We start from the raw sequence: 24,206 nt of genomic DNA on the forward strand, positions 1-24,206 counted from the left end.
TAATATTCTGTGTGGTGATTCCGTTTCCAGGCCCCCTCAGAAATCCTGTCTAACCTGCGATGTGACGAGTGCGACGGACACCATTCTGGTCCAGGGTTGAAGACAAGTGAGAAGGAAAAAGTTTCCTTCGCGTCTCCTAGACACGGGGTTACACTAAGCATGCTTTTCCTATGAGACAAATCCATGTATTCCATGTTCCTTTCTGCATTTTTCCCATATGGCGTAATGTTTTCAAATGGTACAAGCTCCCAGTGTAGTAGGATAACATTCCAATTAAGGAGTAAGTGACTGCTGCTGGGCATATTTTTACCTTTTAAAGAATATACCTGTTAAAGGCTGAATTGCCCCTCCCCACAACCGCCACCAGCAAATTTGTAAGTTGAAGCCCTAACCCCCCATACTTCAGAATGTGACTGTATTTGGAGATGGGGTCCTGAAGTTGATTAAGGGTCAATGAAGTCGTCAGGGTGCGCCCTAATCCAATATTACTGGTGTCCATATTAGAAGATGAGATCAGGACACGCATACGTACAGAGGCTTGACCCTGTGACAGCAGAGAAAACAGCATTTGCAAGCCAAGGTCCAAAACCAGCCCTGCAGAGACCATGACCTTGGCCTTCCAGTCTTCCGGGCTGTGAGGGAACACCTATAATCCCAGCTGCTCGGGAGCCTGAGGCAGGAGAATCACTTGAATCCGGGAGGCAGAGTTTGCAGTCTGCTGAGATTGCGCTACTGCACTCCAGCCTGGGCGACAGAGCAAGACTGTCAAAAAAACAAAACAAAACACAGTATCATTTATATTACCATCACCCCCCCATAATATATTTTGGTGTAAATCTAACAAATGTGTACAACATATATATGAAGAAACTATAGAATTCTGATGAAAGAAATCAAAGAAGACTAAAAATTGAGGCGATATTCCATGTTCCTGGATAGGAAGACTCAATATTATAGAGATATTCATTCTTCCTAACTTGATATACACATTCAATACAATCCTGATTAATATCCCAGCAAGTTATTTTGTGGATATTGATAAACTGATTCTAAAGTTTAGATGGAGAAGCAAAAGACTAAAAATAGCCAGCAGAATATTAAAGGAGAAAAATAAAATCAAAGGACTGGCATTACCTGACTTCAAGACTGACTTACGATAAATCTACAGTAATCAAGACAGTGTATTGTTGGCAAAAGAGTGGACACATAGATTAATGGGACAGAATAGAGAGTACAGAAATAGACCCACATAAATACTACTGACTTAAGTCATTTGATAAAGAAGCAAAGGCTATTCAGTGAATGGTCTTTTCAACAAATAGTGCTGGCACAACTAGACATCCATATGCATAAAAATATAGACGCAGACCTTAAATCTTTTACAAAAAAATCTTGTTAAAAATGGATCTGGGCCGGGTGTGGTGGCTCACATCTATAATTCCAGCGCTTTGGGAGGCCAAGGCAGGCAGATCACGAGGTGAGGAGATCAAGACCATCCTCGCTAACACGTTGAAACCCCATCTCTACTAAAAATACAAAAATTAGCTGGGTGGGGTGGCACGCACCTGTAGTCCCAGCTACTCGGGAGGCTGAGGCAGAAGAATCGCTTGAACCCAGGAGGCAGAGGTTGCAGTGAGCTGAGATGGTGCCACTGCACTCTAGCCTGGGCTACAGAGCAAGACTTCATCTCTTAAAAAAAAAAAAAAAAAAGGATCTTAGACCGAAGTATAAAATGCAAAACTATAAACTCTTAGAAGATAATATGGGAGGCAATCTAGGTGCCCTTGGGGTCAGCAGTGACTTTTTAGCTACAACACCAAAGGCTTGATCAGTCAAAGAAAGAATTGATTAGTAGATGTCCAGTTGATAACTTGGACATCATTAAAATTAAAATTTTCTGCTCTGCAAATGACACTGTCAAGAGAGTGAAGAGACAGGCCACAGACTTAGAGAAAATATTTTCAAAAGACATATCTGACAAAGGACTGTTATTCAAAATGTTTCAAGAATTCTTAAAACTTAAGAAAATGGGCCAAAGATGTGGACCTCACCAAGGAAAATATGGTGCAAATAACCCTATGTAAAGATGTTTCACATCATATGTCATCAGAGAAATGCATATTAAGATGATGAGACACCATCACACACCCACTAGAGTGGACAGAATCTAGAACTGACACCACCAAATGCTGGAGGCACAGGAACTCATCACTGCAGGTGGGAATACAAAACAGGGCAGCCGCTTTGGAAGACAGTTTGGTAGTTTCTTACACAACTAAACATACCTGTATGATCCAGCAGTTATGCTGCTTTTCATTTATCCAAATAGATGGAAAACGTCAATAAACCTGCACATGGATGTCGATAGCAGCTTTATTCATAACCGCCAAAACTTGGAAGCAACGAAGATGTCCTTCAGGAAGTGAATGAATAAGCACATTGTGGTGCATCCAGACAACGGAAAATTATTCAGGGCTAAAAACAAATGAACCATCAAGCCATGAAAAACATGACGGGACCTTAAACGCTTACTGCTGAGTGACAGAAGCCAATCTGCAAAGGCCACACGCTGTGATTCCAGCTCTGTAACGCTGTGGAAAAGCAGAGCCGAGGAGACCCTGAGAAGATCAGTGGCTGCCGGGGGCTGGGAGGAACAGGTGGAGCGCAGAGGACTTGCAGGACGGCGAAACCGCCCTGTACGATGCCGTCATGGCGGGCGCATCTCATTCTGCATTTGCTCCAACTCAGGATGTACGAGAGTGAACCGCAATGTAAACTGCAGACTGGGGTGGCAGCAGTGTGTCAGCGTCAGTTTATTGATTATAACAACATACGACTCTCATGGTGATGGTAATGGGGAGCATGTGCACTGTCATGCCTTACAAGGAGCAGGCCGTCCCTAACATTTCCTGTTTTTCTCTGAATTTTACTGAACCAACATTTTTAATCTTTTCTAAAATTGTATTTTTAGGGTCGATTTGCTTTTTCTCTGCTCTAACCTAACGAAAGTTTTAAAGGTGATCGTTCACCAATAACATATCTGGTGGTAGGAAGATGAAATTAGGTGGGGCAGTTGAAGCTGTATGCATGGATGGATGATGGATCGTTTCTAAGTGAAAAAATAATATCTGTAAATTCCAGGCCAGTTTCCTTCTAGAAGATTTATGTGTTTTCTTGCCTAAAGTGATTGGCTTTTCACTTTTAAAATCACTATTTAAAAATAAACACTTCAAGACCTCCTTTTCTCTCTGAAATTGTCAGGAGACAATTCTTCGCATCACTATTCCTGTTTTATTTTACTAAGTTATGCACTCATGCAGCAGTGGCATATGGGAAGCTTACAATGTCAGGATGATCATTTCAAGTTGGTGTTGAAGGAGTTCTGATTTTTAACTGGCTGGTCCATTGTGATTCTGACAAAGCACTTGGCCTTTGAAGTTGTTGGTGATCCTTTGGGTGACATCTTTTCACAGAGCTTCAGCATTCAGCCACTTCATTTCAGTGGCATTTGTAAGATACTGTTTAATATGCAGATGTTGAATTAAAAGTCAGAATACTGATGTGAGTTGACCTAGTCTCACAGGGTAAAAAATTGTTTTTCCAGGGAGCAAATGAGGTCGGGTGCACAAGCCTTTTGCTGAACCATTGGAGCCATGTCCAGGTGGAGGTGCCAGCGCAGAGTCAGGACGGGTGGGCACACCCCAGAGAAACAGACTATGGCCCTCGAGGGAGGACCCCGCCAGGGTGAGCGTGCAGACGCTGCCCCTGCTTCAGTTCCCTTGGTGACATGGTCTCCCGTGTGATTTCGGAGGGTTCAGACTCTGGTCTATCAAGTCTAATGTCCTTGGGTGAGTTACCTGGACAGTTTAGACCCTTAAATTACAAGCAACCAAAACCACTTGGCCCTGGCTTGAAAGGGAATTTGTGATGATGAGGTCGTGTCACAAGGACAAGATAGATAAGGCTGCACCCCAGAAAGGTAACCTAAAATTTACCATTTCAAATTAACCAATTCAAAGTATACAATTTAGTGCTTTTTAGTATATTGACACTGTTGTACAGCCATTCCATTACCACCTTCTAATTCCAGAATATTCTTACCACACCAGAAAGAAACACCTTGGCCGGGCACAGTGGTTCACCCTGTTATCCCAGCACTTTGGGAGGCCGAGGTGGGTGCCTAGGAGTTGGAGACCAACCTGGGCAACATGGCGAGTCCCCTGTCTCTACCAAGAAGTACAAAAATTAGCCAGGTATGGTGATGTGCATCTATAGTCCCAGCTACTCATGAGGCTGAGGTGGGAGGGTCACTGGAGCCTGAGAAGTCAAGACTTCAGTGAGCCAAGATTGTGCCACTGCACTCCAGCTTAGGAACACGGTGAGACCCTGTCTCAGAAAAAAAAAAAACAAAAAAACAAAAAAAAACTCCTCATCCCTTAACCACTCAGCCCCCATGCCCCACTCCCTCTGGCCTCTGGAAACCACTAATCTGTTTTCTTTATAGATTTGTCTGTTCTGAACATGTCATATAAATGGAATCATACAACGTATGACCCTGTGTGTCTAGCATAATTTCTTAAAGGGTCACTCCTGTTGTAGCGTGGGTCAGAACTCACTTGCTTTTTTAAGGCTAATACTCCATTGTGTGGATGGGCCACATTGTGTTTCTCCATTCGTCAGCTGATGAACGTTCGGTTGCTTCTCCTGTTAGCTATTGTCAGTAATGTTGCTGTGAGAATCCATGCACATGTTTTTGTGTGGCCTGGCGTGGACGTATGTTTTCGATTCTCTTGAGTTTATACTTAGGAGTGGAAATGCAGGGTCAAATGGTAACTCCAAGTTTATTTTTTTCAGAAACTGCTGGACTCTTTTCCACAGCAGCTGAACCATGTTACATGCCCACCAGTGTTGTACAAAGGTTCTCATTTCTCTACATTACATGCTCACTAACACTCCTTTTTTTTTTTTAATAGCCACCCTTGTAGGTGTGAAGTGGTATCTCATTGTGGTTTTGCATTTTTCCGATGACTGAGGATGTTGAGCATCTTTTCCTGCGTGTTGTCCTTTTGTATATCTTCTTTAGAGAGCCATCTGTTTACATCCTTTGCCCAGTTTTAATTGGATTGTCTTTCTGTTGCTGAGTTGTAGGAGTTGGTTGTACATTCTCCATACTGAGTCCTCATCAGATACCTGATTTGCAGATATTTTCTTCCATACCATGAGTTAGCTTCTCATTTTCTTAATGGGGTCTTTTAAAACCCCAAAGTTTTTAATTTTGATAAAGTTCAATTTATCAATTTTTCCTTTTGTTGCCTGTGTTTTTTATATCATATTTAAGACATCATTGCCTAATCAAAGGTCACAAAGATTTATGCCTAGGTTTTCTTCTAAGAGTTTTATAGTTTTAGCACTTATGTGTAGGTCTTTGATCCATTTTCAGCTGATGTTTGTGTATGATGTGAGGTAGAGCTCCACCTTCATTCCTTTGCATGTGGGTATCCAATTGTCATAACACCATTTGTGGAAGACGACATTTCCCCATCAAGTGGACTTAGCACTCTTTGGAAATCAGTTGGCAGCTGGGTGCGGTGGCTCACACCTGTAATCCCAGCACTTTGGGAGGCTGAGGTGGGTGGATCACTTGAGGTCAGGAGTTCGAGACCAGCCTTGGCCAACGTGGTGAAAACGCGTCTCTACTAAAAATACAAAAATTAGTCAAGCGTGGTGGCGGGAGCCTGTAGTCCCAGCTACTCGGGAGGCTGAGGCAGGAGAATCACTTGAACCCCGGAGGCAGAGGTTTCAGTGAGTCGAGATCACACCACTGCACTCCAGCCTGAGTGACAGAGTAAGACTCTGTCTTAAAAAAAAAATCAGTTGGCCACAGATGTGGGGTTTATTTCTGGACTCTCAATTCTGTTCCATTGATTTATGTCCATCCCGTGTCTGTACCATCCACCATCTTGTTTTGACTGCTGTAGCTGTGTACTAAGTTTTGACTTGAGAAGTGTGGGTCCCTCTACTTTGTTCTTTTTCAAGACTCAGGGTCTCTTGCAATTCCATATTAATTTTAGGATCAGCATGTCAATTTCTGCCAAAAAAAAATCATTTGAAGTTTTGATGGGTATCGCACGAGTTTATAGAACACTGGGCAGTATTGTCTTCTTAACAATATTACGTTGTCCAGTTCCCTAACTTTAGGATGTCTTTTTATTCAATTAAGTCCTCTTTAATTTCTCTCAACCGTATTTTGTAGTTTTCAGACTGCAGTTTCATCTTTTTTTTTTTTTTTTTTTTTTTGAGACGGAGTTTCACTCGTTGCCCAGGCTGCAGTACAATGGCATGATCTTGGCTCACCACAACCTCCACCTCCCGGGTTCAAGTGATTCTCCAGCCTCAGCCTCCTGAGTAGCTGGGATTACAGGCGTGTGCCACCACGCCCCGCTAAATTTTTTTTTGTATTTTTTTAGTAGAGATGGAGTTTCTCCGTGTTGGTCAGGCTGGTCTCAAACTCCCAACCTCAGGTGATCTGCCTGCCTCGGCCTTCCAAAGTGCTGGGATTACAGGTGTGAGCCACTGCGCCTGGCCTTATCTTTTTTTATATTTTTCCTTCCAGTACTTCCAGGACGTAGAAAAGTTTTACCCTTTTTTAAAAAGTTTATTCCAAAGTATTTTATTCTTTTTAGTGCTGTTGTTAAGTGGAATTGCTTTCTTTTTTGTTTGTTTTCTTTTGGGAACGTTCGGTGTTTGTCTGTGAAAATGCAAGGGATTTTGTGCATTGACTTAGTATCCTGCAGTTTTGCCGAACTAGTTTATTAGCGCTTACGATTTTGTTGTGGATTCCTTAGGGTTTTCTATATACAGTCACACATCACTTAACAATGATAATGCATTCCAACAAGTGCATCCTTAGAGGATTCCATTGTTGTGTGAGCGAAGTCTGCTTGCACACAGGAGGCGGTGGGGCCGGCTGCGGGCCGGGGCTGTGTGGTACAGCCTGTTGCTCCCAGGCTGCTCGCCCTGTCAGTACATGCCTATGCTGTAACACGATGGTGAGTGTTCATGTATCCAAACATTAAAGAGGTATGGGAAGTGCAGAGTTACCATCTTCAGGGTCCGCGTTATCTTGAGGCTCTGTCATCCCACATGCAGCCAGCCCTTGACCAGCGTCTTGCGTGGTGCATCACTGTGCAAGATGCTGTCATCTGTGATTTCAGGTAGTTTTACTTTTTCCTTTGTGAGTAAAGATAGTTGTACTTTTCCCTGTCTAGTCTGGATGCCCTTTGCTTCCTTTTGTTGTTGTTGTTGACTAATTGCCCTGGCTAGAAGTTGTACTATGATGTTGACAAAAAGTGCCGCGAGTGGGAATCCTGGTCTCATCATCCTGTGTGATGTTAGCTGTGGGTTTCATACGTGGCCTTTATCATGTTGAAGAAGTTCCCTTCTATGCCCAGTTTATTGATTTTTTTTTTTTTAATCATGAAAGAGCAGCATATTTTCGAAGTGCTATGCCTTGGAAATGTTAAAGGAAAAATGTTATAATTTACTTGCACCTAGAATAAAAAGTCTTGGCCAGGGGCAAAATGATGAAATCACAATAAAAAAGGTAAGAACCGTGGGTCCCTTCTGCACGGGCCGTCGCGCAGGGTCCATTGAGATGCGTGTCCAGGAGGAGGCCTGCTGGACATCAGGGCTGGGCCGAGTGGTGCCCTGTGAGGGGCAGGAGGCAGCCGGATGAGGATCAGTGCCCACATCCATCTTCGGACATGAGACGGAGGAAAATGTTCTTGTACAGTTAGGACAAAGCATGGTAATTATGGCAATGATTTAACCAGTGGATTGATATTTGTTCACTTTACACGATCTGTTTCTTTGGTTCTAGAAGAGTGTCGATAATCCCATTTGTCCCAAAGAAAGACTAATTTGTCAACAACCAAAATAACCAGGGTGTGCGCATTTCGGTAAATTTCTTTCACTGAAGAGCCCATGTTGAACTTTATTTTTAAGTTGTCAGTTATATGTTGCATATATTTTAGATTCAAATAATTCTCCAGGAATTATTAAAAACAGCAGTGTTCTGCCCCTCACTCCAGTCACAGACCCTCCAGCTCTGCAGCGGCTGCTCTGGGGTAAACCACCCCCCGTTTCGGAGTCACACACTTACACTGTTGCTTCCTGTCTTCTTCTTCTTCTTTTTTGGCAGGGAAGGAGGGGATTAAATGTTATGTATTGACTTTGGAAACTAAGGATTTCCTTTTTTTTTTTAGCACCTTCCCCCACCATGGATGCATATTTTTTACAACCCCTGTCCTTCCAATATAATTTTTTCAAAATGTTTGTACATCAGTATTGTTTACATGTTCATGTCTCCGTAAATACAGTTTCTTGCTGAGTCACGTAACACATGATTATTCCATTTTGTGAAAACTTTAGTGGAGCGAGCGGAGCTTTAGTAGAGTTAATAGTTTTCTTGGATTTTTACATTTTCTCCTGAATACTTAATAGTACTAATTTCTCCCCGCACCTCCCTGTCTTTGTTCTATGGTCAGACACATTCAGGGCTCAATGAGCTTCATCTTTCGTGGCCTCTTCCAGACCGTTCCACCCCCAAGCGTGGGCCGCCCCCAAGTCCTTGCTGTAACTCCCCGTCTCGCCTCTCCCAGGGGCTTCCTTTGCTATCCTGGGCCTCAGTCTTTTCATTTCTTGGGTTTGCTTCCATTTTGTTGAAACACATTCCCTAGTAACTTCCTGAAAAATGGTTTTTGGGAGATAAATATTTTGGAGATCTTGAAGGTCAAGTGTACCTTAATTCTTGTACTTAAAATTTGTTTTTTGGGGTGTAGAATTCTGGGCTAAATAATTGTCTCTCACACTTTAAGACTTTTAACATCCCGTGTCGCTGTGAGAAGGCAGTCGCCATTCTAGTCTCGATTCCTTTGGCTACGAGCAGTTTTCCTCCCTCGCGGCAGTTTGAGGTTTTGCTTCTGGCCTTCGTGTGGTGGGTTTGATGCTGAGGTCTTGAGCGTGGTCTGTTTTTATCTGTCGTGGCCTCCGTAGTCTGGGAACGTGTGCCGCTCTCTTGTTTCCTTGATCATTTCCTCCTCTTTGCTTTCAATCTTCAGTTTACAGAATTCCTGTCATTCAGACATTGAGTCTCCCAATAGATTCCCTTTTTTTCTTACATCTTCTCTCTGATTCTTTATGGTTTAGTGGTTTAAGGCCACTTTCTGGGAGATTTTCTCAAACTTCATCTTCCACCCTTCCTGCTGCAGCCTTCTCTTCTGTTAGTGCATCTCAGAGTTGGAGCGGGAAGGAGGAGAAGGGTCTCCCACGCTCTCTGTGGACAGGCTCTCCCTCCCTGTTTATCTTACGGGGTCTTCGCCTTCCGTCGTGGTGTCTGAGGCCCCCGGGGGCCAGACCTGGCCTTTGCAGAGAGTGACTTCTGATCTCCCTCCGGTGGTGGGGAAGCTTCCACAGCCTGCCTGCACCCCTTTTCCCCTTTTCCGCCCCACTTCAGGCTCCCTGGCAGCCCCACTGGCACAGGTCTCGTGTCTGGTGTGTTTCGGCTGCCATTGTAGGATTCAGTATCCTGTCTACTTTTCACCTTCCAACACTGTATGTTTTCCTCTGTCCTTCCTTTGTCCTCCGTGTGTTGCAAACCCACTTACTCTCATTTTGGTGAGGCCTTGGGAGGAGGGTGGGGTGTGTGCATTTGTTCTGTCCTGCACCTTCATCTGTATCTTACTGACGTGCCATTAACAGATAGGATGGGTTCATTTCTGTCCCCTTGGCTGTGCTGAACTGCGGTTCCCACAGTTCCCTCCCCGAATGTTTCTGGTTACAGGGGGCCACGGGAGGCCCTTCTGCCTGAAACTCGGAAGGTGGATGTAAGCCCTTTTAGTTTCCAGCTCCTGGGGGTGGAAGCTCACGCAGCTCACGTGCACTGTTGCAGACTTGCTGCCTGCCTGGGTGCTGTGGGCAGTTCTGGGCCTCCAGCTCTCTGCAGCTTCTTGGGCCCTCCTTCAGCTGACCCCAGGCCTGTGGGGTACCTGGCCTGGGTAGGACACCCGCTGCTACTGTCAGCAGCAAGGACTGAGATAGGCTTCCGCCTGGTTCCCTGGGCGTCCAGCTCTCGCTCCTGCCTTCTGGCTTCCGCCCTGCCCCCCTGCATCCATCACCAAGGCTGTGCGGGCCGAAAGGGTCCACTTTGGCGGGTCTTGGCCGTTAGCTGCGAGCACCAATGTTACTCCCACACAAGATGCAAACCCTCCTGCCGAGTTGTGACCGTCCCCTGTCATGGAACCTGGTGCTGAGTGTGGTGAGAGTGAATCCTGCAGCACGGACTGCACCGTCCGGCCTCTTTCATGTTTTGCTTTCGATTGTGCTTATTGTCCATTTGCATTTCTTCTTCTAAGTGTCTGTTCAAGTCTTTTCCGTCTTGGCTGGAAGTGGGAGGTGCCTGCTCCTGTGGTTTCTGGCATCTTTCTCTGTCTTCGTGGGTCTGCACTTGGGCAGTTTCCCTGGGGTGTGTGCCTAGAGAGGTGTTGGTTGTACATTTCAATGGAGGGACAGATTCCCAGCTTGTCTTTGAAGCAGCTATGCCACTGTGTGTCTGCTTGACTCACCCGGCGTTCTTGTTTCTCCAGAGCCCGGTTAATCCAGGTGTTTGCAGTCTCACTAATCAAGTGTGAGGTTTCTGTTTCTTATTCAATGCACGTTACCCAGCTAACGAAACTGGACAGCCTTTCATGCCTCCTGACCATCTGCCTTTGCCCGTGTTTCTGCAGGGCTTGTCTTACCAATTTCTGGGGTTCTTTAGATGCTCCAAAGCCCAGCAAACACCTTCTCTCATGGATTACCTTTTCTTTTTTTTTTTTTTTTTGAGACGGAGTCCTGCTCTGTCGCCCAGGCTGGAGTGCAGTGGTGTGATCTCAGCTCACTGCAAGCTCCGCCTCCTGGGTTCAAGCGATTCTCATGCCTCAGCCTCCTGAGTAGCTGGGATTTCAGGCACCTGCCACCACGCTCAGCTAATTTTTGTATTTTTAGTAGAGACGGGGTTTCACCATGTTGGTGAGGCTGGTCTTGAACTCCTGACCTCTTGATCCGCCCACCTCAGCCTCCCAAAGTGCTGGGATTACAGGTGTGGGCCACTGCGCCTGGCTGCCTTTTCATTTTTAAAAACGTCAGTGTCTTCCATTGTTTAGAAGTTGATATAATGTGACTTCATTTTTAATTTCATAGTTTTTGTGTTTTAAGAAATCTTTATCTAAAATCTACCTCAATAGCAAAAATATTTTATACTTTTTTGCAAAAAAACACACGTATCATAGTTAGTGTTTGCCCTTGCAGTTGTTGTCTGGTGTGAGTTGGTGGTCCGACTCTGCGCTGCTCACCTGGGGCTGCAGTTTCCTCAGCCCTCTGTGCTGGGCCAGCCCCTGTGGCAGCGGCTCTGTCCCGGGCCCGCGCCTGTGCCTCAGCTTCCCAGCTGCTCTGGGGTACAGCATGCTCCCATCCTACGGCGTGCTCCCATCCAGCAGGGCAGACCCACGGGTACTGCGTGCTCCCATCCTACGGCGTGCTACCATCCGGCAGGGCAGACCCACCCGTGGGTACGGCGTGCTCCCATCCGGCAAGGCAGACCTGTCCACCTCATTATTCTTCAGCCCTTGGTCTGCCCTTCTTGGCCCTTGGCTTTTCCATGTGTATTTTAAAATCAGGTCAAGTTGCAGCATTTGTGTCACTGGTAGATGGTTTGGGGACATTTCACATTGTCCATGATACTGCATGCAGTGTGGTTGGCACCTGCACTTCCTCTCCACTGCTTTTCCTCCTTCATTTTTGGGCCAGATTGCCCTTGTCTTGAGAGCTGGGCTGTGCATATAAGGAAGGTTTGCTGTGTTTTATCTGGCATTGTTAAGTATTTTTTAGGAGAGTTTTTCCTATTATCTGCCATGTGGAAGCCTCTGATAAAGGAATATTTTACCAAGACTGTGATTAGCTGGTTAAGAGTCTGTGAAAGACGGCAAACCACATCTGCACGGAGGAGCCCATCCGATGGGGCCAGGACCTCCAGGGCTGAGCACCTTCTGGGAGCAGCCACGAGGCAGTGGAACCTTTTATGGCCCAGGAAACAGCTGTAAGGAGTTGTAGCTTGGAAGCAGGGTAGTGAGGACTGAGTGGAGCTTTCGGGCGTGAGCATGTGTGTGGGTCTGTGCGTGTGTGCGGGTGTGTGTGTACAGGTCTGTGCACCTGTGTGGGTCTGTGCACCTGTGTGGGCCTATGCGTGTGGGCGGATCTGTGCGCATGTTTGGATCTGTGTGCATGTGCGGGTCTGTGCGCTTGTGGGGGTCTGTGCGCGGGTGCGGGTCTGTGCACTTTTGCAGGTCTGTGCGCGTGTGTGGGTCTGTGCGTTGTGCCGGTCTGTGCCCGTGTGCGCGTCTGTGCGCGCGTGTGGGTCTGTGTGCCTGTGCGGGTTTGTGCACGTGTGCGGGCCTGTGCGCCTCTGTGGGTCTGAGTGTCTACCTGCTCGTGTGTGTGCATTCGCGTGTGTGCTGAGATCTTGGATGCTGGAGCTTGTTTAAATATGATGAAAATAGGAGGGAAATGAAGCCGCCCTCCTCCAGAACGCCCGCTTTTGTGAGTCGCCATCTCCCGGAGAGGTGGAGAGGGTCTGGGTGCCGCGTGCGGCAGAGATACCGGGCAGCATTGTGGTGCTTGTCCTCGGGTTTTACACTGATTTCAGTTGATGTAGATCTAATTCCTTGAAATGTCGTGGTACCAGGAGAGAAGAAGGCCGTCAGGACAGCGATCGGGGTGGCCTCCACTCTTCTGTCCAGCCGTCTCGTCGGGCTAGCGCTCCCTGCCTTAGCATTTTGCCAGTTATCCTTGCTGGTGGGAAATACCGTTTTCTTTCGTTCCTGATAATAACCAACCTTACACATCTCATTTCAGAGTAACTGTGACCATATTGTAGAATGGAGCCAAATGCGCGGGGAGTTTCTGAGCTGAAATTTAGTGGGCTTGGGGGTTTTTTTTATAGGGTTTCCCTGTGTTGCACAGGCTGGAGTGCGGTGCCTCTTCCCAGGCATGGCCCTGGCACCCATGGCCTGAGCTCCTGGACTCAACTGAGCCTCCCACTAAGGCTGAGCTGAGACTTGGGAGCACGCACAGCAGCTGTGCTTGGCACTTGCAGTTTCCCTGCAAGATGATCCTGGAGACCCTCCCTGGTTAAAAAAAACCCACAGAGACTGCTTAGTGCTACTTGGTGGCATCCTATGTGAGGAGGACAGAGGTGCACCATGCGCCCTGGTTTTGCCTCCAGCACTTTTTCCAGCAAAATGGACAAAAGACTTTTCAGGCCAAACACAGTGGCTCACGCCTATAATCCTAGCACTTTAGGAGGCCAAGGAGGGAGGATTGCTTGAGCCCAGGGGCTCAAGGAGACGGCGAGCCCTAACCACACCACTGCCTTCAGGCCTGTGCAGCAAAGTGAGACCCCGACTCTAAAATACTTTTTAAAAAATATTTTTCAAAAGTGTGTACTTTTTCAATGACCACCTTGTCATCGAGAATTCACGAAAATGGATACTCATCAATTGCTGACAGAAATGTAATTCAGGGCCGGACGTGGCGGCTCACACCCGTAATCCCAGCACTTGAGGCTGAGGCAGGAGAATCATTTGAGGTCAGGAGTTCATGGCAAAACCCCGTCTCTACAAAAATTATCTGGGTATGGTGGTGCACCTGTAGTCCCAGGTACTTGGGAGGCTGAGGAATGAGAATCACTTGAACCCGGGAGGCAGAAGTTGCAGTGAGCTGAGATCGAGCCACTGCACTCCAGCCTGGGCAACAGAGCGAGACTCCATCTCAAAAGTTAAAAAAAAGGAATATGATTTAGGATGGCCTTTCTTAGGGTAGTTTATAGGATGCATTAAAATATTAAAGTGTTCTGTCTTTGGCTGAATAATTCCCTTCTGCATGTTACGTTGACTTATATCCACAACCCCTGCACGTGGAGGGGCCCAGAGCTCATGCCTCCAACTCCTGTCCACACCCACTTCCAGGTCCGATGGCTCCTGCGTCACAAGTGCACATGTCTGTGGCCCCCGTGAGCTCTCCAACCTGGGCCCAACCCCAAACGCAGGGATTTTTGTCCCTTGTAGCCCATCAGGCAGCTGCCTTATTCCCCAAAACAAAGCTCCTGGTCCCTACACTCCTCATCTTGGGGACGGCCTCTCCCAGGGGCTCAAGCCTAGGTCACCCCACACCCGTCACCCACTCTGCTCTGTCTCTCAGACCCACGTGCTGCTGCTGCATGTCCTGAATCTGCTCAGGGAAAACCTGCTGTGCTGACCGCTGAAGTCCCTCTCCTCCTGAGAGGGCGCCTGTGTGGGTGACTGAGGGTGGCAGGAGGGGGTGGGCACTGTGTGGCTTCCACAAGGGCTGCGCGGGGTGGGTGGGGGCAGGGAGACCAAAATGGCAAAGAGCTGGTAGAAGCTGCCCTGACCCCTCACCCGCCCTTAGACCTCTGGCTCCGTGCCAGGCGAGGGGATGATTTGACAAGGGAGGCAGGAGGAGGGGTCGCCTGGGGCTGGGCACCTGCAGGCCTGTCACTGGGAGTCTGAGCCAAGCTTCTCTCCAGGCACCCCCGAGGTGTGGGCATGCAGCAGGAGGCACCGTGGGCCCTGGTTTTGCCTCCAGCACTTTTTCCTGCTGATTCAGTTGGCCCGTGTGGGGTCAGCGCTGCACAGGCTTCTCCATCGCTGTTCAGAGAAGAGACAAGGCCGAGCCTGCGCCTGCGCCAGCAGCAGCCTGGAGAGTGAGTGGTGTCCGCCTCGTCCCCTGGGGCCATTCACAGCTGTCAGGAGGGATGGGAGCCTCGGCACCAAGACAGGCCATGGGTGAAGAAGCAAGAGGCCGTGAGAGTTCGCTGCTGAATTCATTTAAAAGACAGAGGAAAGAACAATATGTGTGCATCTGTGTATACACAGGGAGCCCTGCTAGCACATGCAGCAAGTGGTAACGCCAGCCGCCTCCTGGGAGGGAAGTCACGGCGAGGACAGGAGAGCCCCATGGAGGTCTCCAAAAGGAAGGAGACGAGTGGAGGGTGAAAGGAAAGAGCACAGGTGCAGGCTGATGGGGAGGAAGGAGAGGGAGGGAGGGTGAGAGGAAAGAGCACAGGTGCAGGCTGATGGGGAGGAAGGAGAGGGAGGGAGGTGGGAGCTGCCGCGCTCTCAGAGGCAGGATGGCTGGCCTCTGCCAGGTGCGCGGCATAAGGATCTATGTCAGATGTGGGTTCTGCTCACAGCCAGCGTGGTGGGCAGGTGTCCGTGGCAGTCTTCTCTGATTTCTTTATTTTCCTGGTGAAGCAAGGGCAAGGGCTGTGGGGAGAGGGAGGAGGAGCTTTGAAAGATGGTGGGAGAGCCAGGAGGGAACGGATGAGGGTCTCTTCCGCACAGGGCTGGGTGGTACCCGGCGGTCACCTAAAGTGGGCCAGGGGCTGGCCTTGAGCCCCTCCATAACTGATGGCTGCCAGGAGCAGCCCAGAGGAGCCGAAGAGAACATGACGGGAAGAAAGGAGCCAGGTTCAATGACACCTGCGAAGGGGTGACACTGGTGGAACCCGCAGGACACCCAACCGCCTGTCACCCCGGGCTCTGAGCCACCACACTCCTCTGCCTTTCCTGAGGGAGGCTGGGGCCTGTGACTTGTCCAGCAGGGAGGTGGGGTTCTGTCTGCCCCTCTCTGACCTGACTCTTAGATGCCAGGTCCGGGGGAGCTATGCTTCACAGATGCCGCATTCTCTGTGCGTCCGGCGGAGGAGACGATGGGACGGGGAATCTTCTCGCTGTCGCCCACCCCATAAAGTGTAACCAGTCTCTTCCTTACACCTGATCAAGACATGTAACATCCAACTTGTGCAAGGCATAAATGTCCTCACAGTAAACCATAAGTTACCCAAAAGAATATAAAATGTCAGAACCAGAAGAAGGTACTATGGATTACAAGGTCACCGTGATTCACAGATGGGCCAGCCTTGAGGCCCCTCGTGGTGCTCCTGTCTGCCTGGTGCCTGTGACTGTGGCAGGAGGTGCCATTTACGGCTTAGAAGCGCAGCCCGGCCCGCGATCACCCACAGACCGGAACCATCTCCCTGGCGCGGTACATTTTGGACCCATCCTCTTAGCCGCGTCCTTGTTTTCTTGTTTTCTCTGCATGAGTCATTGAGTGTTCCCTGATCCCTCCCGTGTCCATCCTAATGATTAAGTGAACAGTGACATTTCTAAGTTCTGTTTAACTTTCTTATTAAGAAAGATTTAGCTGATTAAAAGCTTCCAAAAATATTCTGTGAAAAATGATCAAATGTTGATTTACCCAATAAGGGACAGTGTACTTAGAAGCCATCTCCATCCGCCCTTGGCTCTGGCAGGGAATGACATAGGAATTAATCAGCTGCGGTGAATCCGATTAGTTTAAGAACTAGGATTCTGGCACCCTGCCTTCAAGACAGCAAAGCATGTTAACGACAGTGGAACCTGAAAAGGCTTCAAGGTTTTTACAGTTACATTCTATTATATGTGTTAGTGATTTTGCTCAATAGCTGTCATTGTTGTTTTCAAAATCAAATGCACATCATTTGGTGAAAGCCCAGCTGGGATGTCCACTTGTGTTTGTCACCTGCAAGAGCATCACTGCCATATTCTGCATGAAAAAAGGAAGACTAAACCGACAGAGGCTGCCTAGTGTCCAACAGTTTGAGAGGAAGTGGCCCTGCTGCCTTCCAGACAGTGTGCGTGAAAAGCCGGCAAAAGCATCTGCCCCTAAACCAGCAGATCCCTGTGCAGGAACCAAACAGCCACGTACGCAGAGGGGCACACAGCAGGGAGGTCCCAGCAGCCGTCCACGGTGGTGATGACCTCTGGTAGAGGGGCACACAGCAGGGGAGGTCCCAGCAGCTGTCTGCAGTGGCGACCTCTGGTCAGCTCCACGTGGCCATTGAGGAAAGTGGTTAAGTCCTGGTTATAATTCCATCGCATGGGATATGATGTAGCCATTAAAAGTATGCAGATTTAAGTTGCAATATGTCATTTTAACATGCTGTATTCACTCTAAATGATGTTATACATGTAAGATACAAATGTATAACTTATATGAGTGTATAATAATAAAGTGTGTGACACGATCCCGTGAAGATGTATGTGTGTGTGTGCTTGTGTATTTGTGTATCTCTCTGTGTCTCTGTACATGTCTGTGTCTGTGTATGTTTGTTGTCCCTGTGTGTGTGGTCTATATCTGTGTGTGTGGCTGTGTATGTTGTCTCTGTGTCTGTGTGCCTCTGTGTGAGTTGTCCGTGTATTTGTGTGTGTATCTGTGTGTGTGTCTGTTATCTCTGTGTGTTATCTCTGTGTGTGTTTTTTGGATGTTGATGTGTCTGCACATGTGTGTCTGTTGTGTGTATCTGTGTGCTGTCTCTGTTGTCTCTGTGTGTGTATCTGTGTGTGTTGTCTCTGTTTTCTGGATGTTTGTGCGTCTGTTGTGTGTGTGTCTATGTGTGCACACAGCCACAGTGTATACATGTTGTTAGCACGTGTGGAGAAAAAGACCCAGAAGTCTGTGCACTAAAATCCCCAGAGACTCCTGGTGTGATGATAAAGGGTGTGTCGTGCGATGCTCATGAATTAGTTATGTTTTTATATTGTATTACAAAACTTATTATGTATTACATAATAAGTAATTTAATGTGAATTCAAATAATCATGGACAGTTCCTTTTTCTTGGCTGGATGTGTAGCTGACTTGCTTTTCTGGCACAATACTTGACATATTAAAATCAGTATTTATGACAGTGGTTAGGTTTTATTGAGCTATTTGATTTCACATCTTGAATGAATTTAGAGAAACAATGATGATGTAATCAAGGCAAATAAATGTATGACTGCGTTTTGTGACATTTACCAGTTCCTGCTGTTTTCCTCCTGTGTTGCAGACGCTAGCTCTGAGACCCCAACTGCCAGACGGCTCTACACCGCCAGTGGGCCTCCCGAGGGCTATGTCCCCTGTTGGCCCGAGCCCAGCAGCTGTGGGAGCCCCGAGCACGCCTCCAGCGGGGACGACACAGAAGGTAAAATGCTGGGTGGGAGGAAAGGTGGACATCTTTGCAGATAAGCTCTTATTTCCCAGTTTTGAAGTATTGTAATACCTTTATCTAAGTTTGTACCTGGGGGTTAGGTGAGCATGTTCTTACACTGTATAGTGAACCACATGGTGTACGTATGTATTCTATAGCCATTAAAAGTGATGCTTAAAAACTTGTAATGACAGGAAAAAAGACTTCATATGGGGGAGATTGAAAGTGGGAATATGACTATAGCCCATGTTTGTTAATGCTTTAGGAGTACTCTGGAACTAAATACATATTAAATGCCATTAAATAATTGTTAACAGTACTTGTCTTGGTTTAGTAAAACATTATTTTCTTGAATTTCCAAGTTTCTCAAAATGTCTGAGATTGTACATCAAATTTGTAATCAAGGAAATAACTTATTTCGAATCTCTTTTGGAAAAAATCATTATAATTGCTGTTGTTGCATGTCGTATGAATGAAAGAACATACAATATTCTCTTAATACAGTTTACTGTTGAGCATGGAAAAGCTGGAGTTGCCCAGATACTTTTTACCTTAAGAGGGATATGGTTCTTTTCGCTTTACGTTGATCTTTTTTAAGGTGCACAAGAGGAATTTAGAATTTTCAAATACAAGTTGTACCTAGATGATTTGTAGCAATATATAAACTAAGAAACTCTGTACTACAAACATTAATTAATTTGAATGTCAACAAAATGTGGTTTTTGACTGGTTTTGTCTTTCTGGCTTCCTAAAAGATCAGAAACCATCCAAACAAAAATGAGATAACTAGGGAATAATGTTCATCCTTTCAAGCCCTGTTGAAAATCTTTGAAACACAATTACTAGATAAATAGATTATTTAACTAGAAAATTTAATTGTGTTCTTACGAAGATAAATACTCTGGGTGAATATGCTCCATTGCGTACTTAATCCGTTCAAGAAGGAAGCGCGTCGGCCTTCGCTCACGCCCTTCCTGTTGTCCGCGGCTGGCTTTCACGCCCTGTTGTACCCCGTTGTCCATGCTGCTCACGTTCCCAGGGCAGGCCTGTGCTGGACCCCAGTGTAGAAGGCTCACTTGGCCATGAGCCATCACTGCTTCCCAGACAGGCTGTGTCAGGACCGGGCTAGCCAGTGTTCTTACAGGAAGTGGAAAGATACTTGCACCAGGTAGACAGGCATTCCTCTTCACAAGCTGCTTCTTGAGGACGTGTGTCCAGGAGCCCTTGAGGAGTCACTCCTTTCCTGTTGCCCGGGCCCCCTTGCCACCTCCTCCAGGCAGGCTGTCAGGATGGCCTGGTGCCAGTGACTTGAAATGGTAAAGTTGGGTAAAAGGCAGCAATGCCCACCCTGTAATCGTGTTTCCTACCTTTGTTCTTCAAAATGAAAGAGAAAATGGCCAGAGCAAGCCCCAAGCACAGCCTTGCAGCTGCGGAGCTGATGGAGCCTCCAGGGCCTTCAGGAGCCAGAGGCCGGGAGAAGCAAGGACAGGACCCCTCTGTCTCTGACCCTCCGAGGTCAGTGTGGGAACACGGCACACAAGAAGCAAGAGCCTTTGAGCTTTTTCTGTTGCGGTTTTAAGCACAGAGGTGAGAACTGGAGCTGGAAAAGCAATGGCCAGGGTTGTTGGAAGCACTCAGGTCGCTGGCTTTCATTTTGAACAGGTGGGGCCCACACCTCAACTCCTAGGAAGCTGCAGAGGCAAGTGCTGTTTGTTTTTGCCTTTGCTGTGCCTGGCACTGGGCCCTCTGGGCATTCGCACTCAGGACCTTGAGCAGCCCTGCCCTGTGCCGGGCGGCCCCGCAGCGGCTTGGATCGGCTGCCCATGGCCCTGTCACCCAGGCATGGGTGTCACACCTGGTGCTTAGCCCTCAGCCTGGCCCCTCCTGGCTGCCTGGCCTCTGAGACTTAGTTTCCATCCTCCCAAAGGCCGTCTGGACCCCCGCAGCAGCACTTGCTGCGCCTTTGGGTCTGCCGGTCCCGGTTCCATCAGGCTGAGGCCCTGCCCCTGGTCTCGGGTCTGCTGGTCCCGGTTCCGTCAGGCTGAGGCCCTGCCCTTGGTCTTATCCTGGGTACCTGGCCACTGCCTTGGGATAAGTGGAGATTTAGTGCTCATTAACCATATCAGTTAGGGCCTGTATGTATTTGTTATGATGACAGGCAGGCCTGTGCCCAGAAGCCAGGACAGGAAGACCCAAGTACCAGCCATTTGTCTCTGTCTTGTCTGTGTTCTGTGGGTAATCTCTGAATGTGACAAGCACAGACTCTGGGTGCTTTTGGGCTCACAGCTCGTCAGGAACAGGTGGAAGGAGACGGGCTGTGGGAAGTCTTGAGTGGTGTTGTGTTGGATGTGGTTCTGGGACCTCCCACCTGGGTTGATGGGTCTCGGCTCTAGACAGAAACATGCGCATACTCCTTCTCTTGTTGATGTGGGGTTGTGTCTTGCTCTCCAGAAGCTGGTGAGCCCCTGGCCTGTCAGTGACAGAACAACCCACTATAGATTATGCCAGAAGAAAGCTGTCCTTTTTGGCAGATTCTCCATGGAAAATGCTACACAGCCGCATTTAGCAGGTGAACTCACTTATCTGGCAGGACACTCTTCTGCTCGTGGTCCTTGCGTGTCATAGGAACACTGCCCTACCTGAAGTTACAGAGTCTATTAAATACAATGATGTGAACATTCTTCCGGGCAGCTGGGGTAAGCACGTTGTCCTCAAAATATCCCTCACGTCCATCTTCTCCTGTGTAGACCACATTACAGGACTCGGGGCCCAGCTGACCACTGTGGGGACACTGGTTACCTTCCCAGCGGCATGAGAGTGTGTCCCTATGCCACTGTGCTGGAAACAAGTCCAGCCAGGTAACTTTTAGAAGAAAATGTCTACAGTGCCCCCAACATGCCTCTCTTCCCTGGGTTTTCCAGTGGCACACAGTGGCTGGCAACTTCCATGGTGGTGACCTTCTCGCTCCTGCCAGACACCTCCAGGAGGAGACAAGGGGTGTGGGGGCACCGCCAGCATCTCAGAGCCTCATTCAGGGGACACAGGAATTGGTCAGTCCATTAGGTTTTGGAAATGCTTGCCTTACATCCAGTCAGGATCATAGGTGAGGCCAGGCACAGTGGGTCACGCCTGTAATCCCAGCACTTTGGGAGGCCAAGGTGGGCGGATCACCTGAGGTCAGGAGTTTGAGAACAGCCTGGCTAACGTGGCGAAACCCTGTCTCTACTAAAAATAAATTAGCCAGGTGTGGTGGCACGTACCTGTAATCCCAACTACTTGAGAGGCTGAGGCATGAGAATTGCTTGAACTGGGGAGGCGGAGGCCATGGTGAGCTGAGATCACACCACTGCACTCCAGCCTGGGCAACAGAGTGAGACTCCGTCTCAAAAAAAAAAAAAAAAAATCATACAGGAGCTCTTCACCTAGTTTATATGAGTCTACCTCTCTGGGAAAATATCATCTTGGAGTTTCACTTTTTATATTCATCTTTTATTGCAGATTAATCGAAAGACATGGAGAGTGTTGGCCTTCTTTCCTTGTTTTTGTAAAACTGTCCTTTAAAATCTTGTTCCTCATTCACTGTGCAGTCACTAGCAGTTCTGCAGAAATCCAGGTGAAAGGTGCTCCCTTTAAAGTTCAGCGCCAGAAAAATGTTTTGTTCTTATGAACTCGTATACTTCTTGTTGGATAAGAGAGTGATTTCCCATGGATACCCTTTTTGCTTTTGCTGCCAGGAAGCCCAGATTTCAGCTGTTCATTGTTTTTATTCAGTAGCAGTTGTTTCCCTTGACCTCCATTTTCTGGTAGTTACCACTTTTCCCCACTTCTCAGCTGCTTAACTCATTCTTCTTAGATTAAGTTAATAAAACAGGGCTTGTTTTCTGAGCTACATTTTTTCCTTTTTGGAAGTACACTGAGTAATCAGGGTTTACCAAGTAATTCACTGTATCAAATGCTTTTTAAACGCTTTTGTTGGGCGGTGTGCTCAGGCCCTAAGACTAGGAAGAGCTCCAGGAGGGCGCTGTAGAAGCTGATCCTACGTGGGGGGGCTCCTATGTGAGCCTGACCTACAGAATGGGCGCAGCGCTAAGGAAGCCCAGAGGGAAGCGAGCGTGTGCCCCTGCGGAGGGGCCGGGGGCGCGACCGAGGTTGGGGGGTAGGGGGGAGGGGGCGGGACCGGAGGGCGTGGCCGAGGGGCGTGGCCGAAGTGGACGGGTGGGGCGGGGGAGAGGGGGTCGGGGGTGGGGCGGGGGAGAGGGGGGCGGAGGTGCGCGGGTTGGAGCTGGGGCGGGGGTCCTGCTTTGCGGGTTCTGCGAGAACGTCGGGGAAACGTGCGTGGACGGCTCAGGAGCCTCGCCCCGTCCTGCGCCCCGCTCGCCACGGCCTTGAAGGCGCCCTTGCCCCACCTGGGTTGCAGACCCTCGCTCCTCTCCTGTCTCGCGTGTTTTTGCAGCCGGGAACTGCATGCGGTGCCTGAGGAATTTAACCGCGGGCCGCCCCGCGTCTCCCCCGCCTTTTCAGAGCCTCCTGCGGTCGGGGATCGGGGCCAGGCGGGTCTCTCGGCGCCTTCCCGCCGTCCAGGATGTCCTTGGAGCCTCAGACCCTGCTCGGGAAACCCGGGTCCCGTCTCGGCTGGAAGCCTCGGAGGCCTGAGCCGGTTCCGCGCGCGCTCCGTTCTCGGGGCGGGGCCGCTGCACCCGGGGCCGCTCCGCACCTCGACCCCGATTCCTCCGTGGCCGCCCCAAAGTCCACCTGCTCCGGCCTCGGCTCGGGTCCCTCTGGCCACGCCCCGAGGCTGCCCCGCGGGCCTGGCGCCCTCCCCCTGGCGCCGCGGGCACTGGCCCGGGTTCCGCTGACTTCAGCCCTGGGTCGGGTGGGCGCCGCCTCCTGCCTCGCCTGGGCCGCCGGGGCGCTTCCTGCGCTGCCACCTCCCTCCTGCCGCGCTCCACAGGGACCCGCCTCCCTCCAGTCGCGCTCCCCGCGCCGCCGCCTCCGTCTAGGGGTTCCCGCCTCTCCCCTGCGCGCCCTCAGCGCGTGCTGTTAGCGGGGCCCCTTCCCTGCCCAGGGGGTGATAGTCGACCCACACGCTTAGCGTTTGTTGTGCCAGACCGTCTGGGCTTATTGCAAAGCTTGTGCAAACGTGAGCATTGCCGGCTTTTTATTCCCTGAGGCGCCTTAGCCTGGCGCCTGGTGGAATTCTTAAGTCAATATTTGGTGAACTGCGTTGAATGATTTTGTATAAAAATAGCCCATAAGGCAAGTGTCAGTATTTCCCCGGTTCGTAATCACAAGCGGTGTTTGAGGCATTGACTCAGATTCTGTGCTCAGATCCAGCGGCAGAATCATGAACATAAGTCATTTCTGTGGAGAGCTATTGTGATGATTATTCTAGCAGCAAGCACGAGTTGAACTAGCTACTAACGTCACGGCTTCTGGAAGCATGGAGTAAATGCGCAGTTCTAATGTGGATTCCGTGTGAGTTAAACATCCGTCCATGCTCTGACAGAATCGTGGCTCTCTCCGCTTTTTGCCTTTGCTGAAGGAGCCCTAGCCTGACCTCTCTTAGGCCTTCCAGAGTGGTGGCTCGTGGGTGCGGGGGGCGGGTGGTGGGGCTGCCCCCGCTCCGCAGTCGTCGCATCTCGCCCTCTCAAGGGCCTGTCAAAGTCAGAGCTAGCAGTGTTTCATTCTTGTCGTGCTGGTTTATTGAAATGAGACTTCACACATTCAGCTGTGTCCAAGCTTGCCTGGTCCTAGAAGAAGGGAGGGGCGCCTTGCTGTGCGCGCACTCTCGCTCTCTCACTCTGGGTGTCCTGCGAGGGACATGTTACTCGGCTGCCTTTACCTATGCACAAGTGAGATGAGAGCCTGGACCTGGAGGGCTCGTGCATCCTGGGCCATCAGAAAAGGCTGTGATGGTTTCTAAAAGGCTGGCACTGTGTATGGTCATGTTTTTGTATCTTTGGCATCTCCTAGATTCTTCCCGGACTTAAGCCAGTGAGCATAGCATTGGCTGTTTGATTAAAGACTGTGGTTGCAGGGTGTCAGGCATTAACTTTGAAGTAACTCACCTGTGAGATCTACAC

At 48.9% G+C, this 24,206-nt stretch overlaps 1 protein-coding gene across 1 annotated transcript in view; it reads left to right on the top strand.

The window, feature by feature from the left end:
• Positions 1-24,206, top strand: part of ERICH1 (glutamate rich 1) — a 58,809-nt gene that overhangs the window by 16,651 nt on the left and 17,952 nt on the right. The window contains exon 3 of the mRNA XM_025394867.1: positions 17,983-18,117. Coding sequence (XP_025250652.1) covers positions 17,983-18,117 — 135 coding nt within the window. The remainder of the gene's footprint in view (positions 1-17,982; positions 18,118-24,206) is intronic.

Source organism: Theropithecus gelada, chromosome 8 (assembly GCF_003255815.1).
Source record: "Theropithecus gelada isolate Dixy chromosome 8, Tgel_1.0, whole genome shotgun sequence".
Lineage (NCBI taxonomy): Eukaryota > Metazoa > Chordata > Mammalia > Primates > Cercopithecidae > Theropithecus > Theropithecus gelada.